The following is a 15,814-nucleotide window of genomic DNA, read 5'->3' as shown; positions in this document are numbered from 1 at the left end:
GGGGCATGCACATTAATCATTCCCCAGAAGTAATTGCTGTAGATTTTTTTTAAAACACACATTGCATACACTTAACAGAAATCAATAGCTGCTTTCATAGTAAAAAGCCCTAATAGTGGTGTTTTTCGTAACATCACCTACAAACCAGAATGGAATGGACCAATTCTTAAATCCTGTCGTTGGATTTGTAACCAGTGCCGTATTTTCAGCTGTTTTACCTTTATTCTGGTGAACGAGACACTGCAGCCTGCCATATAAAGCTGCACGCCACATGGTACCATTCAACAGCATATCTAGGTCAGCTTGCATTTTTAATGTGCTCCATTAGCTTTCCCCTTGCTCACTGTATCAAATTTAAAGTTCTTCTCACTTTCAAACCTTTGTGTAACTAAGCCTGGCAGCACAGAGGATCCTAAGAGTATCGTGACTGTCTGCAACATTTATTCCACCAAAGACATCCATTCTAATGCCACTTAATTTCCTGGATTTCATGCCATTTTCAAACACAGCGTCCCCAGCTTTCTCCTTTAAGATCCTCTTCCACAACATTATTGGTTAAAAGAAAAAAGAAAAAGAAAAAGATTTTACTTAAAAAATAAAAAATAAAAAAGCTTTAGCTAACATAATTCCTTCCTCAGCAGTACTTGGGGCAGCTTAACAACTGTGACCTTGGCAGCATTCTGCACACACTAGAGCTAAAAACTAAGAGTTAATAACCATATAAACACCCATAGCTACATTACTGTAAAGCTTTTGCATGCAGTCATATGTGCTATAATGATATTTAGTCACTTAGCTGCTACAAAAGCCAGTTCCACACGATTCACTTCATTGCTTGCCTTCACAAACAGCAGTTAGACATTGCTCAAAATACCTTTATTAATTTTTAAATCAGTACATATTCTGACTCTGTTCTCACAAGTGTTTCTGAGGCGTACAGCCCTCCACCGGAGCACAGTCCTTGCACAAGGATTAGAGTTGAAATACCACTCTAGATATAGGTTACATTTACGAGGTAATCAGTTCATCTGTTCTGACACGAGGAATAATACTGCGAGAAGTTTCACAGAAGGCTTGGGAAGATTCAAATGGATCTTGATAAAGGGGTGGGGGGGAATCAGCTGGTGGAATGAAAACAGAGTCACATTAGATTGAACGGCAGGGATGATGCTCATTGTGCTCCAGATTAAAACGTTAAGGCATGTTTTACCAGAGACTATAAATCTGTCTGCTTTCTGTTTCAGGTAGTATCAAGGATTCTGTAGTAGAATTGCAAAACACACAGAAAGATTATTACATTAGAAATATATCACAACTGTTTACATACATGTAATAAGCAATTAAAAGTATTGCAATAGTATGGAAATTATGCCTGAGCCATGTGTAATTTTGATCCTCCTATATAACAAAAATACACTATTAAGATCTGATATAATTCGCTGCTCACCAAGAAAACCAAAGAAATGACCTTGAAAAACACGACCTCCCAGTGTCATTTGAACCCAATACAATTATTCATCAAAACTCCTAATTTGCTAGAAAACCCTGTCTCACACAAAGAATTTCTTTAAAAACAAACCCAAACCCAAACCAACCAACCAAACAAAAAAAAACAATGGAATAATTGAAGCTTCAAAGTTATTAAATGATCTTTTTGCGAAAGAAATGTATGTTCAGTTGAAACCCAGGCTTATGCAGTATTGTCATTGTTCTTCCTCTGTGCAATCCATGGCATGTCACCAGTACTTTTTCACGCACAGTACAGTTCTGAAGCATGATACACACCTGACCTCACCTCAGAAAAAAGGGGAAATTAAATCCTAAATCACATCTGTCTACCCAACAACTTTCTCACGTTCCTCTCTGCAATTTGTGCTCCTCAAACCTAGTATTAGTTTTAACAAGCTGACTATGCAATCAGCGTAAGCAGCCGCATCGCACAAAATCTGAATCCTTCTCTATGTGAATTCCTGTTTTGTGCTGTTGACAAGAAACACCGTCCAAAAAAGCAAACGAATGAACAACAGCAGGGAAATTAAAAAAGTTGTGGTTTCTTTGTTGTCGTGGTTTTAAGTCGCAATACCAACAGGAGCAGGCTTCCTGCACCAAGGTGGGGTTCCTTGCTCCGGGCAGCAGTTCTGGTCGCACCAGTTATGCAGTCAGGGAGAAATTTGCAGAAGAAAAAAGAAATCTGGTCTAACCTGCTCTCCTAATCAAGAAAGAGCAGCAAGGTATTTGCAAGCGCTCTGTCCTGCCCTCTTCCCACCCCCAAACAAAGAGACCACCTGCCTAAACAGTTATGTAAAATTTGCAGGTATTCACAAGCAAGCACTGCGTTCCAGTCCTCAGATGGGTTCTCGGCAAATCTGATATTCCCTCAAAGTTCAAAACAGCCGTATAAAACAAACGGGCCACACAGGACTGCAAAGGGCCCGCGCTATCGCACCAGCAGCATCCTGGTTACATTTTAACAGCCTGCAGTTCACCTGCGAACTACCAGGAACAGAAAGCTGAGCTAAATACTGGCAAACTAGGGGGGAAACGTGAGGCTGCAAGGTCTCAGCACCCCACCAATTAGAAGTGTAGAGTAACAGAGGGAAGACTGAGAAAATAGATCCCCCTCCCCCTTTTTTTTTGTTGCTGGTAATTCTCATTGCTGCATCGTAGGGACTGATGTGAAATGGTGGGTTCAGTCAGATCCTCAAACTGACGTGCGTTCCCATCATGAGAAGAGCATCAGATGCTGTGCTTTTGGGGTGTTCCTACAGAGCCTGGCAAAGGGCTAACCCCCCGTGCACATCACAGGGCAGCTCGCTGAGCACAGACCGAAGCAGGCAGACAGAGGCACGAGCCGGCGCTGCCACGAGCGCGGGCTGGTCAGGGGCTGCAGCAGCACGCTTAAACAAAGCGTCGGCTTAGGGGAGCGCAGAAACGCAGCAGAAATACTGACAGAAGGGGGATACACGTCATCAGAAAGGCATAAATAGTTGCAGACGTCGCTTCAGGAAAAAATGAGCAATGTCCTGAGTCGCATACACGCGTGTTTAGGGAAGCTGCGTGCCAGTTTCGGACCCCTCGGACTCTCCGAAGGGCAGTGGCAGCTTTCAGCTTCCATCAAAAAGCCACACGTGGTCCCAGCCACATCTTGGTAATACAAACTATGCAGCTTTGTTGGTGATGGCTGCTCATCATGTCCCTATTCTTAAAGTAGAGATGATACAGGAAGAAAGCCTGTATCATTTAAGAAAGCCTGTTCATTTATTTATTTATTTATTAGCGCTAATTCCCAGCTGATTGCAAACCACGCAACAGCAAGTTGCGAGGACTCGGAGACAGGCGCGTGGTGCTCAGCAGCTCTGCTCACACCAGCCCTCCACAGCGCGCTCTGAGGAGCTTTTGGAAAGCAAAGCACTTCCACATCCCCACGCCAGCTGCCCAAGCCTAACCCCGAGGCCACCAGTATTTATTCTGCCAGCATCAGTAGCTGCTTCACACCAAAATAGAGCATTAAGCATGTAATTATCAGTATTTTGGGTCAATGGAGAGATGTCTAGCAGAAGAAACAAGGGAATATATCTAGGAAAAAGCCCAACATGCTGTCCCCTCATGGGGACACTGCCACAGGAGGCAGTTCCTCCCTTAAGCCCTGCCTCGACTTCCCTGAGACTGCAGTGCGGGAGTGCGTGCACAGGCAGCATCACTGACTGGGAGAGAGCGCAGGGAGCAAAGAGCCGGCTGCTGCTGTGCCATTTATCCAGCACACCTTGACACCTCCACATTTGGGGGTTCTCAGCTAACGTGGCTCTCTTTCCTCTACTGTGTATCGTTTCATCTTCTCTTCCTCATGCAAGGTTGTTTTGCAGTTGCCCAGCTCCACCACCACCGCGTGATGAGCCATTAAAACCTCACTTTCTTCCATATCTGCCAATGGAGCTTTAAAATCCCCCACATACTGGAAGAGGGGATGTCTGTGAGGAGCAGGGCACTACAACACACAGGACCTGTCTGGAGAGGATTTTGATGGGGTTCTAGACTCTTGTTCCAACTCCATCCTCCACGCTCAAGGTGGTTGCGCACACTCCTCCCTCTACAGCCCTCTGAGCCCCGCTGAGAATCCTAAAAGAGCGCGTCCAAAGAGCACCGTATTCCCCGCTAAGGTGCCCTTCTCCCCTCTTAGAAATCAGCCGGCACAAAGGGCACTCAGAAGGCTTCAGCAATCCTAAAACACAGCTTTAAAATGGTTCAGAGAAAGAAGGCTGGGAAATCCTTTCAGTCATCTCTGAACACCTCAGATAACACAACGCCACAAAGAGAACAGCAGCAACAGAACTGGTGAAACATGTAATCCTAACTTTGCTCTGAGCAGCGAAACAGAAGTTACTGGAGGCTAGTATGAATATCTATTCTTTCTGAGCTGAAACAAATCCAAAAACTTATTTACAAGCCCCGGATTCCTACCTAAGTCAACAGAGCACAGACAGATGTAAATGAGGGCTCATTTCTCTGTATTTTCCTATATACTAAACACACACATAGACACTCCAAGTGTCAACATATCAAGACAGAGATAATTCAGACACTTGAAAACATCCTCTTCTGAAAAGGATTAATTGGCTTTAAAACAATTTAATTTGGCTTTGAAGATGCAACTTTTCGAAGCAACCACCAGATGGCAGAAGCAGAGGCTGCTCAGAGACTTCAACAAAAGAAAGCTGTCTTAAACAAGGCAAGCATTAAAAGAAAACAATTTTTATGCCTACTTTTTCTTCTCCTTGAATAGCTTCTTTTCTCCTTCTTTCCAAGAATTAAGTACTATTTTGTGTCAATCGATCTAGTACAGATCTCCAAAAACAAAAATAGAAAAATTAACAAACACGAAAGTCTCTCGAGAACACATTTTCTCAATTTTCTCAAATGGCATCTCTACTCCATCTCGCAGCTCAAGGCTTCCGTATTATGGATACCGTTAGAACAACAGTTTCCTTCCAGATTTGCACAGTCATAACTCACAGTCAGCCACTAAACGTATTCTCTTTGGTGTCCTACGCTTCAAACCAGGAAGCTGACACGTAGCTACACCGCGCAGCTCAATTTCCCTTCGGGATTTGAACTTCTGGTAGCTGGGGCTGTGAGAATAAGCAGGCTACCGAAGATGCACCGTGACGTGCTGAGTATTGCCATACAGCATCGTTTGCAAGGTGGAGGAAAGAAAAAAATAAAAAATAAAAGCTTAGTGAACTCAAGTAAAAGCAGCATGGTTGGGAGCAAACAAGAGGTTTCAGTCCTGAGCACACGTGATTCTTAAAATTGTATATCCTGTGTCAGAGAGAGGGCACTAAAAAAATGCATCCCGGCAGCAGATATTTGAAAAGACTTAGGAGCAGCCTCCCCCAACAACTTCCAGAGTTACTAAATCATGGAGACGAGGTCATCGCTTTCTGCTGCGTCACAGAACCAAAATCCGGCCACTTCCACGAGCAATGCCGACAGCTCCGTGGCGCTGACACAGCCACGTCAGAAATGCCACCCTTACTGCATTGCTCTAACAGAACGGTGGCTCCATGGCACGGATTTCCCTGTCGAAGAGAAATCTTTCCTCCTGTACTTGTCTTCTCCGAAGGAAACGTGAAATCCCTCCGCCGGTGAGCGCGTCCATCGGGAGCGAGGTCCTGGTTCCTCGAGCCCAGCAGCGCGGCCCCAGAAGCGACCAGGTGAAGCTGGCTCCGACTTCAAGACGGCGCCAGACGCAGTGCTGCAGATAATTGTGCCTCCGCACGGCAGCAACACCCCCCTTGCAAAACAGGCAAGGCTTTCTCGCCTGCCCCTGCTTTTAAATGACACCTGCAAATCGCTAATCCAGTCGCCGTTTATTTCCATATGTCAAATTACAATCCCAACTTGTGCGGAGCAACATAATAGTAATGATTAAGCCAATTACATCACAACGCAGCTTAAAAGCACACACAATGGAAGGATTAATGCCGGCTACCAAACACGAGCGCCCTGTTCTGGCTGGAGCTCCCCCGCTGCGGGAGCATCGGCGGCTCCCTTCCCCTCGCCCCGAGCCTCCTGACATGTCGCCGCCGGGCTGCCACCAGCACGGCGCCCCGCAGCAGTGCCACGCCACGCGGGGACGGCTGCAGGCTCTGACCAAGGGCTGCAGCACCCACGGGTGGCCGGCACCTCCACCGAGAGGCCGGGACGCGTGGGAGAGGCGGCATCGCCCTCCCGGGCTGGGCCAAGCTGCTGCTACCCGGCCGGATTTGGGTCAGGTCGGTGCTGACAGCAAAAGCCGTGGGGAAAGGGGGGGGAAGAGGACAGGGAACTGAGCTCCGACTGGAAAACAGCCTGGCATCTGCTTCCCCAGATAGGGCCAGGCACCATTTTTAGCCCACCTGGAGCACGTACCGCCAGCTTTCCACACTGCCACGCCAACCGATGCCAATGTGAGACTCCTACAGCGTGTGGATTCAATCTTTACATCACAACCAACCTCTCAGACTCAGGTTTTCCGTTCTAACTGAGGGATTAAAATGTTCTGATGAGAACTGAGCGTCTAAATCTCAGGATTTAGAAAACTCAGACATGGGTATTTTCATTTGTCCATTGCCTTGGTGTTTGTATTGGCGTCGTTCACAATGGTTAAACCTTTTACCTCTTATTTCTGCTCTGTGCACCTTATTCTTTTTTCCCTTTCTTTTTCACATCTTTGTATCCCTCCTAATTTTCTCTGCCATCTGGGAGCACTGGTCCCATCTGCTAAAATCTGTCCTCCTGTTCCAGCTAAAACCAACACAAAATAAATCGGTACTGTTAGCATTCTACATGTCATCATTAGGCTCTAATAAGATTAACGGGACTGAAAGGGCTTCCAACTTTTAAATACATTCTTGCGTGCTGACTGCAGACCCAGGCAGATACCGCTCTATCCAGTCACTCTCACTCTACCTGAGTTTCTCCGCAGGTCTGGGTTCGAAGAGACTTACTGTATGCGTAAGCTGGCACTCGCCAGAAGCTGAATGAACCGTGCCCAACTGTTATGTCTGTCCCACATCACCTACCAGCTGTTTGTGATCTGCTGGGTGGTCATTTCCCCCACGTCTGTCCATGAACAGCCACGCACATCACAGCCACTCTAAATTCTGAGGCTGAAAAATCAGTCAAAAGCTGGATTTTTTTTTTTCCTTTAAGCAACAAACATGCATACAAACACACACCCAAACACATGTATAAATAAAACTGAATGCCACATGTTCCATCTTCCAAAATACTATTACAGCACACTAACAGCTTACCCCTTCTGCAAAATTAGCTGCAAAGAAAGCTGAATGCTTTTGCTTCCTGCCATTCAACCACAGGAAAGGTTTGGACAGTACCACTATCAAATTTGTGAGTCTTCATACTCAAACAACACCTTTTATTTAAACTGCTTACATTAAAAAAAAAAAGTTCCTATTAAAAACACCACTTTTATTCCAATAAATTCTGTCTATTCTATCTTTGTTTTGGGAAGACTGCTTTCTTATTAAAAAAGTGAGGCGGAGGGAACATTTTGAAGGACTATTACCAGCGGTCTGCGATTTGCACCTGTTCTGTGCTTGCAGAGTAAAAACAAGCTGTGGCACTTCAAGGTACCTCTCCTCTGGGTTTGTTGACAGTGTGAAACAATGGCTTTTGTTTTAACTTTCTTTGCTAAAATAAAAAATATTTTGTCTGATCAAAATGCATATCCTACATCAAAGACCCTCTGCAGCTGATTTCTACATGTGCTTATCCTCCTCATCAAAGACTCAAAAGACTGCATCATCCCGATCTTCCCTTCCCAGATGATAACTATGGTGAGACTGAACAATGTTGTGCTGTCTCATTCAGCATGTTTTCCTGGGAAACGGCCCCATTCGCTGCCAGCATGCATATTTACCATGAAATGAGAAACAAGGAGAATTTCAGACTAACAGATAGCACTGTAAGTTCTTTCTGCAGTTCAGAATTATTATTTTTTTAAACAGTAATCAGTATCTACAGGAAACACAGCCTGTCAACAACCCTAAAACTAAGCGATAAGCGTTCAAGGGTCGGTGGAATGGATATAGTCAGAGTCACCCTCTGCCACACATTATGCTTCTCCTTACGCATACTGAAGGGACTTAGAATGTTAGAAGCTGAAGCACGTGCTATGCCCCAAACCATCAAGATAGCTCCCCAGTAATCTGCATTGGACCTGGAGGGAAATTCAGACTAAAAACGTGTATTGAGGAAAGCATTACAATTGTGTGAACTACAACCTTACATCCTCCTCAACTATGTTCCATGGTATTTGCCGTACAAACTTATTTTCTGAGTTGTAAACTAAAAAACACTTCTATTTTTTTAAAATGTGCTTTTAAAATGTGCTTGTATGTACTTCCCATGACTGTACCAACTGATTTGCTAACATAACAGAGATACTAACATTTGTGTGTCATTGCAACAGACAGCAGAGGAAGCGTTTCTTAAGGAAGAGGAGGAAAGAAAGTGCTTTCACTGGATGCCTACGTAGGCAGCCAAGAGAGATTCCAAGATTGACAAATTTGGAATGGTAGATTTACCTTTTTTCTCAATTGAGAAAAAGTACATGACATGTCTAGGTTACTACATAATGTAAGGCTACTTCTTGGAGAGAGCAGCAAGACCCTCTTTGTTCTGAAGCCAAATCTTAAAATTTGCCTGGGTCTCTGGCAGATAAAGTTAAGAGTTGGCAAAAGTACAGATTTGGTTTTGTTAAATTAAAGCTTAGCAACAGAAAATTCCTGAAACTTTATGTAATAAAAAGGAACTTCAAATGGTGTCCATCAAGATGACTGCTAAACTGAAAAACACCTTGCAAGTTTAGCCACAAGAAAAATAGCAAGAAGCCTCTTCCACGGTGTTTTAGTTGTGAGAGCAACTGCCTACAATAATCTGCAGTAATATTTCTGTTTACCTACCCATAGTCTGAAGGATTATGGAGATGAGTTCACAAGAGCTGACCCTCCAGGTTTATTAAATATTCAATGAATATCCTGTATGAATGCTGAGTATTAAGTAAAAAAGTACAGAAGATACTGCAGACTACCACATGTTAAATACTTCAAATAATACTGGAGTGGCTCTGTTCATTTTTTAATAATTTAAATCACTTTGTCACATATCAACATAAAAATGTACAATACAGACACAGCTGTAAATTCTGGCATCATGAATATTTAGATGCTTTTAAAGCTTTTTTTCTGTGGGTTAATTTTGTTTACTGTATTCTGTATAAACTTGGAAAACTTATTTCATCCTTTGATTTTATTTTTTTTACCTCAGTAGTAATAGACTATTATTTTCTCACCTGCAGTAGTATCACAGCAAGGGGGCCTTCAGCAGCAGGAAACTCTTCATTGTCATGATTTAGCCTACTGTTTCTACCATCTCCTCCTTCTCCTTCCCTCCCCACTCTCTTCCTAGCTAAATAGATGTAGCCTACACACAATCTGCCTTTTCCTAAAATCATCTGCTATTAGTGCTTAATTAAAACCGTGGTTGTCACTGTAAAGCTCGATGGCCAAAGAAACTCAGGCAATAACTAGGATACTGCCACCCATTTCGCAGAGCGGGTCTAAACGGTCTCTCCAACACACATACCGTATGCCATACATTGATCTACAATTGAACACAGGGTGATGCAGCTGCTCAATGTAGTACTTTCTATTTGCGATGCACTGTGAAAAAGGATCGTGAACAAAGTGGCTTACTCAACAGACTGCTACAAAGCAGGAAACAACTGGGATTTTTGAGCTGCAAATCTACGAAACAAGAACAAACCCAGCAAGGAGGCAGCTCTCATCTTAAAAGTTACTACAAAACTGGAGTTCCATACTTCCACACGGGCTTCCCCATGTAAGATTTGCTCAAATGTTCTACACAGAATATCAGAACTTAGACAGCCTGCGTGCCCTCTGCAGAACACCACACGTCTGGGGAGGTTTCTGAATTGGTGGATGTAATTAACAGGGATCCTCAATTCTCAGGCTGAAAATTGTCGTCTTCTGTACCATCACATCCAACAATTTAAACAGAAGGGACCTATAGAACAAAACTGCATCAAACTACACACCTTGTGTCCAAATGTAGCATCCTCGGAGGCCAAGACTTCAACCTGAAATTATAAGGAGAAAGATCATTTGAAATGTAGCCACGTCCAACCACCTCTCGGGAGCGCAGCACCACAGCCCAGGCAAAGCAGGCTTCTCCAAATGAAGACACCAGCCTGGACCGACCCTCGGAAAGCCCGCATACGATAGCACATGCTGAACTGACAGCTGACAACAGACGTCTTCACGAGAGGAAACTCAGAAACTCACAACACAGACCAGGTTTCTCAGCCTAAATGCCATAAAAAACGGCACCTGTTGGTGCCCCAAAATGTGCTGTACTGCAGCTGCAACACTGATCTCCAAGGGGAGTTTTGGCTACACCAAAAAACTGCCTGAACACAACCAGAATCTCCTGCTGTGGTGTTTGTTTTTTGTCTAAAACAAAAGGCTGGCAGCACCCGAGCTCTTCCCCTCATGTTATCGTCTGGCGAGGCCGGGTGCTCCAGCATCGGCTCAACAGCTCGGCCGGGAAACTCGGCAGCCCAGGCCTCACTCACAGGCCCCTGTCCTGCCTGGAGCAAAGCAAATCCTTTCAGATCTATGGAGTTCAGGGAAGAAAGGCTGCCCAGGCAGAGGCCGAGGCCGCAAGATGCAGTGCACATCAGAAAGGCTGAGGAAAACAAGGTGTTAAGTGTCCTGGCGGCGCCCCAAATCCAACGCCTTGCTGCTTGCCCCGTATCCCACCGCTCCAGGAGTTGCTACGCGTTAATCTGGGACAACAGGCACAGAAAGGCAGGCGCGCTGGCTTTTTCATTAGTCTCCTTAAAAATACTTCACACATCAGCACCTTTCACCTGAGAATCTCAGCGCTTTTATGAATTCTAATTAATTAAGCTTCTCAATACACCGGTGAGGTAGGAAATGTCATAATCCCAATATACAGCAAGAAGAGTGAGGCAGAAAGAGGTTAAATAATTTCTTAGCAGTCATGTGCCAAACAAGGGACACGCTCAGGAAAAGAATCCCAGATTTCTACTCCCAGGCTCATAGTTTAACAACTAGGAAATTCTCTATTTCTCTGATTTACATCCTATTTAAAATGCCTACTGCTGCATTATAATTTATACAACTAGTATAACTATAACTAATGTATCTAATCTCCAGTTCCAGTTTAACTTAAGAAGAGTGAAGGATTTAAAGCAAATCAAGAGGGAAAAAATGAATGTCAAATTTCAGCCTGAAGCACATTATAATGCCAGAGTTATAAACCCCTGAACAAGAGGGTTTATAATGGAAAGGCTGATAAACTAACAATGATGGCAGCACTTAAATATATTTATGTCATGATCTAGCAACATATGCTATCCCTTCATCTCTAAATTAAAAAAGGGAGGAGGAGATGAAGCATTTATAGGAACGAAGAATAAAAGGAGAAAATGAACCTGAAGTTACCCAATTGTGACCTGTCCGGCTGATTAGGAATGGCAGTAAGAGGCTACAAAAGAGGATCTCATTCAATAGGAGGTAGAAAAAAACCATCCAAGTAAATAAAATCAATCTGAAATGATACGTATTAGCTACTTATATTAAGCTTCTAATCCTTTAGGCACTTTATAAATATTAAACAATCAGTCCTGGTGAGACTGATAAATATCCATAATATATTTTACAGATGAAGAAACAGACAGAGGGTTAAGTGACTTGCCCAAGGCCACGAAGAGAATAATCAGACACTGGATTGGAAATAGCAGTATGACTGCTTGTCAGAATACAGTGCCCTATTCGGATCCTCAAGTAATTCCAGGATCGGAGGCAGCCCAGCTAGGGTTAATGCGGTACCCATCCAAACCGAGTGTCCCTCTTCACCAGGCTGTTTCTTCTGGTAAAACATCTTGCTACCATAACCACACAGACCCCAAAACGTGAACCTGTGCCACCGGCTCCCTCTCAGACCCTGTCCTGTGCGCAGCAGTGCTGATGGCCCCAGTCCATGCTGCCTCCCTTGCCCTGCTGCCCCTTCCTCCTCCTCTCCTTCGCACACAGTCCCCGCTGGGCCAAGGCCCATGGAGCTGCTCCTGTCAGCGCCGCACCGTGCCCAGTGCCCCCAGCTGCTGGCTCACACCACGGATGGCGTGAAACCCCTGCAAAGATCAGCCAGGTCTTTGTTGGGACTCCAGGCTTTGTCTTGTCTGTGGGGACGCCACCCACCACGAGGGGACCGTCGCTCTGTGGGAAGGTGGCACTGTCAAAAACGGGCTGTGCTAACTGAGCTCCCGTTTGCTCAGCGGCAAGAGGACATTTGTGGCTGCACTTGGTTCGAAACACACACACGAACGCGACAAGCAGCACATTTGCAAGACTCAGGTCTCCTTTTCACCAAGAAACTGAGAAGAGGAACAAACTGGGACATCAAGCAGCAAACCAGAAGCTGAAGGTGGTGTAACATACATCATTGTGGTCTCTTCCACAGGCAGAAATATTTTCTTTTTTTGCTTAGAAATGTAAATGCTCACAGGGACAACAAAATGGTTCAGCGTGCAGCTGTTGGTGTGGATCATAATCCAAAGGTCTGGTAATGCCACTTCTGCTTTTTCAAGAGCAATCACACCACTGCCATGATAAAATACTTGTCTCTCGTTGAGGATGATCCAATAAAATACCCTCTATTTGTAGTTACTACTGTGTTTACTTGTGTATTACCGTATTAGTCCCTTCATTTGGGTTTTCACCTCCATGTAAAATGCAGCAGCGATCTGTAGGAGACATGTAACTGCTGACTCTGTAAGATACACAGCGTAAAGTACTGACACAAGATGTGGGACAATGTGATACTTTTCTCATGCTGACTTCCAAAAATACACAACCAAAACCACCACAAAACGCATTACAACCTGGCCTGAGAGGACCCCCCTCTAGTGGGAACGAGAGTGTACTTCAATCAACACCCACATTACCCAAGAATAGAAAATTTTGTGTCCTTAAGTCAGGCAAACACCATCTTTCTCTTAATCATCTCCAAAATATATCACTTTCACTCCAATAAACAAAAAACGAACTACAGATTCATTACTGCCTCAAGATAATCAGGCATTAATTAAGAACTTCTCATTATATACTTATTTGTGGCAGTTAAACATTTCCTATTTTAGTTGCCTCACTGTACACATGTAAATACATAATCCTGGGCAGGGGCTTGTTCTCCTTTCGCAGTGAAAAATCCCCTGCATCGTTACAAAAGCAGGCTGGGTCATTAACGAGGCTGTGCCGAGTCCACGTGCCGGCACGTGCCCTGGCCCTTAGCTGAGGCCCCACCACCTTACCGCACCGGGATACAGCCGAATGGGCCTGCTTGCCTTGCGTCTTATTTGGATATAAAAGCGACTTGTAATCGCTACTCACTCGTGTTTTCTCCAACGAATCCGGCGGCCTTTTTGCTGCTGATAAAGAAAACACAACCCCACTGCAGCCGGCTGCAGCTCTGGGCTAGGAGGCTGTGGCAGGTGCTAAGAGGTGGGGTGAGCTCTTCCATCTCCTAACGCAAGGGTTCATCGTGTCATCCTAGAGGATCTCCGATAAATAACGTGTGGAGTACCCCAAAACAAGCTAGGTAGTAGCCCCGAGCCTCTTTTTACCAGAATAAATGACACTTACTTAGTACTTTTGTTTTGCACTTAAATAAAGGAGCCAGGCAGCCCCCAGTCCAAGGAACAGTATCGTATCACCACCAGAAGGCTTACGGTAAATCATGCACAGAGCACTTTTTACCTTCACAGAGAAAAGGATTTGTGACAGATCAAAACGTTGAAGGGCAATGCTAAACAATACCTTTTTGGAACAGTTTTGCAGCCTTGTGATGAGATGACACAAGGAATTATAATAATGTGGTCATCTCCAAAGCCACACTCGGCAATGATTCGGTCCTCGATTCAGTCCAGCTCCTTCTTGGCTCATCAAGACTTTGTTTGAGATAGGATTAGCTGAAACTGAGCAAGAGCCACAGGAAGTGGAATACCATTAACAAAAAGAAAATTACAGCTGTGCTTAATACTCAGACTGTTATCCAAACAAGAGAATATGAAGTGGCAAGTACTCAAGGACGAAATAACTAACTCATAGGAGACATGGGTCACAGCACCCCTCTCTATCTTCTTTTTTTTTTTTTTCTTTTTTTTCCTCCTTGTGGAATCTGAAAATAAGCACTAATAATCATTTCAGGTGGATGCGGATTGCCATATAACAAACATCCTGTTAACATTAGTGCTGAAAAGGATCACTGATCTGCATTTAACTACCCGGGCAAAGCCTCCCAGTGCAAGGCATGCTCAGCAGTGCCCTCAGCCTTGGGTCTGAGCCCTTCACTTAACGGAGCCTCTGTGACTGGTGGCCGATGGGGTCGGAGCTGCGGCAAGACACGCAGCAGGCTGGTGCAGCTCCGATCCAGGCAAAATATTCTGCACAGGCACTCGCAGTTTCTGTGGGTCACACATGAGAATTTGCCCAGCTGGCTGCCAATTTCACAGGCTTTCTATTGTCATTTGTTTGACACCATTATTCTAGAAAAATTATAGCACATGGCCTCTCTGATACCTAGAGGGTTTTTGCCAACTGCCTGCTTGCTAAAAAGGCATGCCTCTGGCACTTCTAAGATAGGTTCAAAACAAAATAAACGTGTATGTTAATGCTCACATTTTGTAGTACTTTTGTATTCACCGTATCACAAAGATCAAGCAGATCAGAAAGGACTCTCTTCCCCAGGATAACAAAATCATAAAAGAATGAGGAAACACAGGGGTTGCCGCCTGAACTGCTGTCAAATCACCTCCTCACCGTCGGGTCACGGTAAGACAAACTGCAGCAGGCTGGCCAATTCACAGTCAAATTACCTGCTCCTGTACCCAGGCTGCCCTCCCACTTCACGGGGCTTCTTGGCAGGTGGGTGGGTGGGGGAAGCTCCGTGGTCTCGGCGACTTACAAATGGGACTCATCAGTCGGGGCACGGCGAGATGCAAATGCACCTCCAGCCACCGTGCCCGCACAGCAGCCTTGCCAAGCTACCTGCTGGAACCAGCCTGGACACCTGGGTACATGCAAGGTGCTGCAGTGCGTGGTGCAGCTATAACCCCCCAGTCCTTCTCTAGTTCAGATTCTCAGCTTTTAAGGTCTGTCCCCCACAACCAGTTCTGAACTCACCTTTTTTAAACAAGAGGGACAATAAATGAATCCTGCTTTCACTTTTCAGCGTCCTTAGGAAGTTTATTTCAAAGATAAATACTGCTATAGTCATTCATATCTTTATGAAACCCAGCCTACCTAGCTGTAACATTTGCATTCTTTGCCTCCCTTTTAAAGCAATTTAGGATTCAACAATTGTATACCATGGTTGCCCTTCTCCTTGGAGCAGGGACAAACTTAAATGACCCACGCTAGGTTTTGGCAATTCTTCAAGGACTTACTGAGCTTGTACACTGCTTTTAGCGTATGCAGGACTACGTAGGAATAAACTTTGGTAACTGAGACAACCTTTCCTTCCCTTTTTTCTCTGCTAACCGCCACCAGTTTATTTTTAATGGCTATCATGCATGTTCTTCAAGTCAGGTTCCAAGCCTGCAGCACAGGAAGACAAGGCATGCTCCCCAGGCAAACCTTGAAACAAACATACCAAGGACACCTTCGTTACCACCCTGAATCTATGTCTGAGTTAAAGGTGAGGTAGT

General features: G+C 44.7%; 1 protein-coding gene across 3 annotated transcripts in view; it reads right to left on the bottom strand.

Moving 5' to 3' along the window:
• Positions 1 to 15,814, bottom strand: part of ARID1B (AT-rich interaction domain 1B) — a 323,165-nt gene that overhangs the window by 136,283 nt on the left and 171,068 nt on the right. For 2 of the 3 annotated variants that reach the window (XM_035322604.1, XM_035322603.1), the window contains exon 5: positions 10,121 to 10,162. The exons of the other annotated variant lie outside the window; for it this stretch is intronic. In XM_035322604.1, coding sequence (XP_035178495.1) covers positions 10,121 to 10,162 — 42 coding nt within the window. The remainder of the gene's footprint in view (positions 1 to 10,120; positions 10,163 to 15,814) is intronic. 3 annotated transcript variants of the gene reach the window in all.

The sequence above is a fragment of the Oxyura jamaicensis genome, chromosome 3 (genome assembly GCF_011077185.1).
Source record: "Oxyura jamaicensis isolate SHBP4307 breed ruddy duck chromosome 3, BPBGC_Ojam_1.0, whole genome shotgun sequence".
Taxonomy (NCBI): domain Eukaryota; kingdom Metazoa; phylum Chordata; class Aves; order Anseriformes; family Anatidae; genus Oxyura; species Oxyura jamaicensis.
Note: the sequence above shows the minus strand (reverse complement) of the source record. Positions and strands in the feature narration are given on the sequence as shown.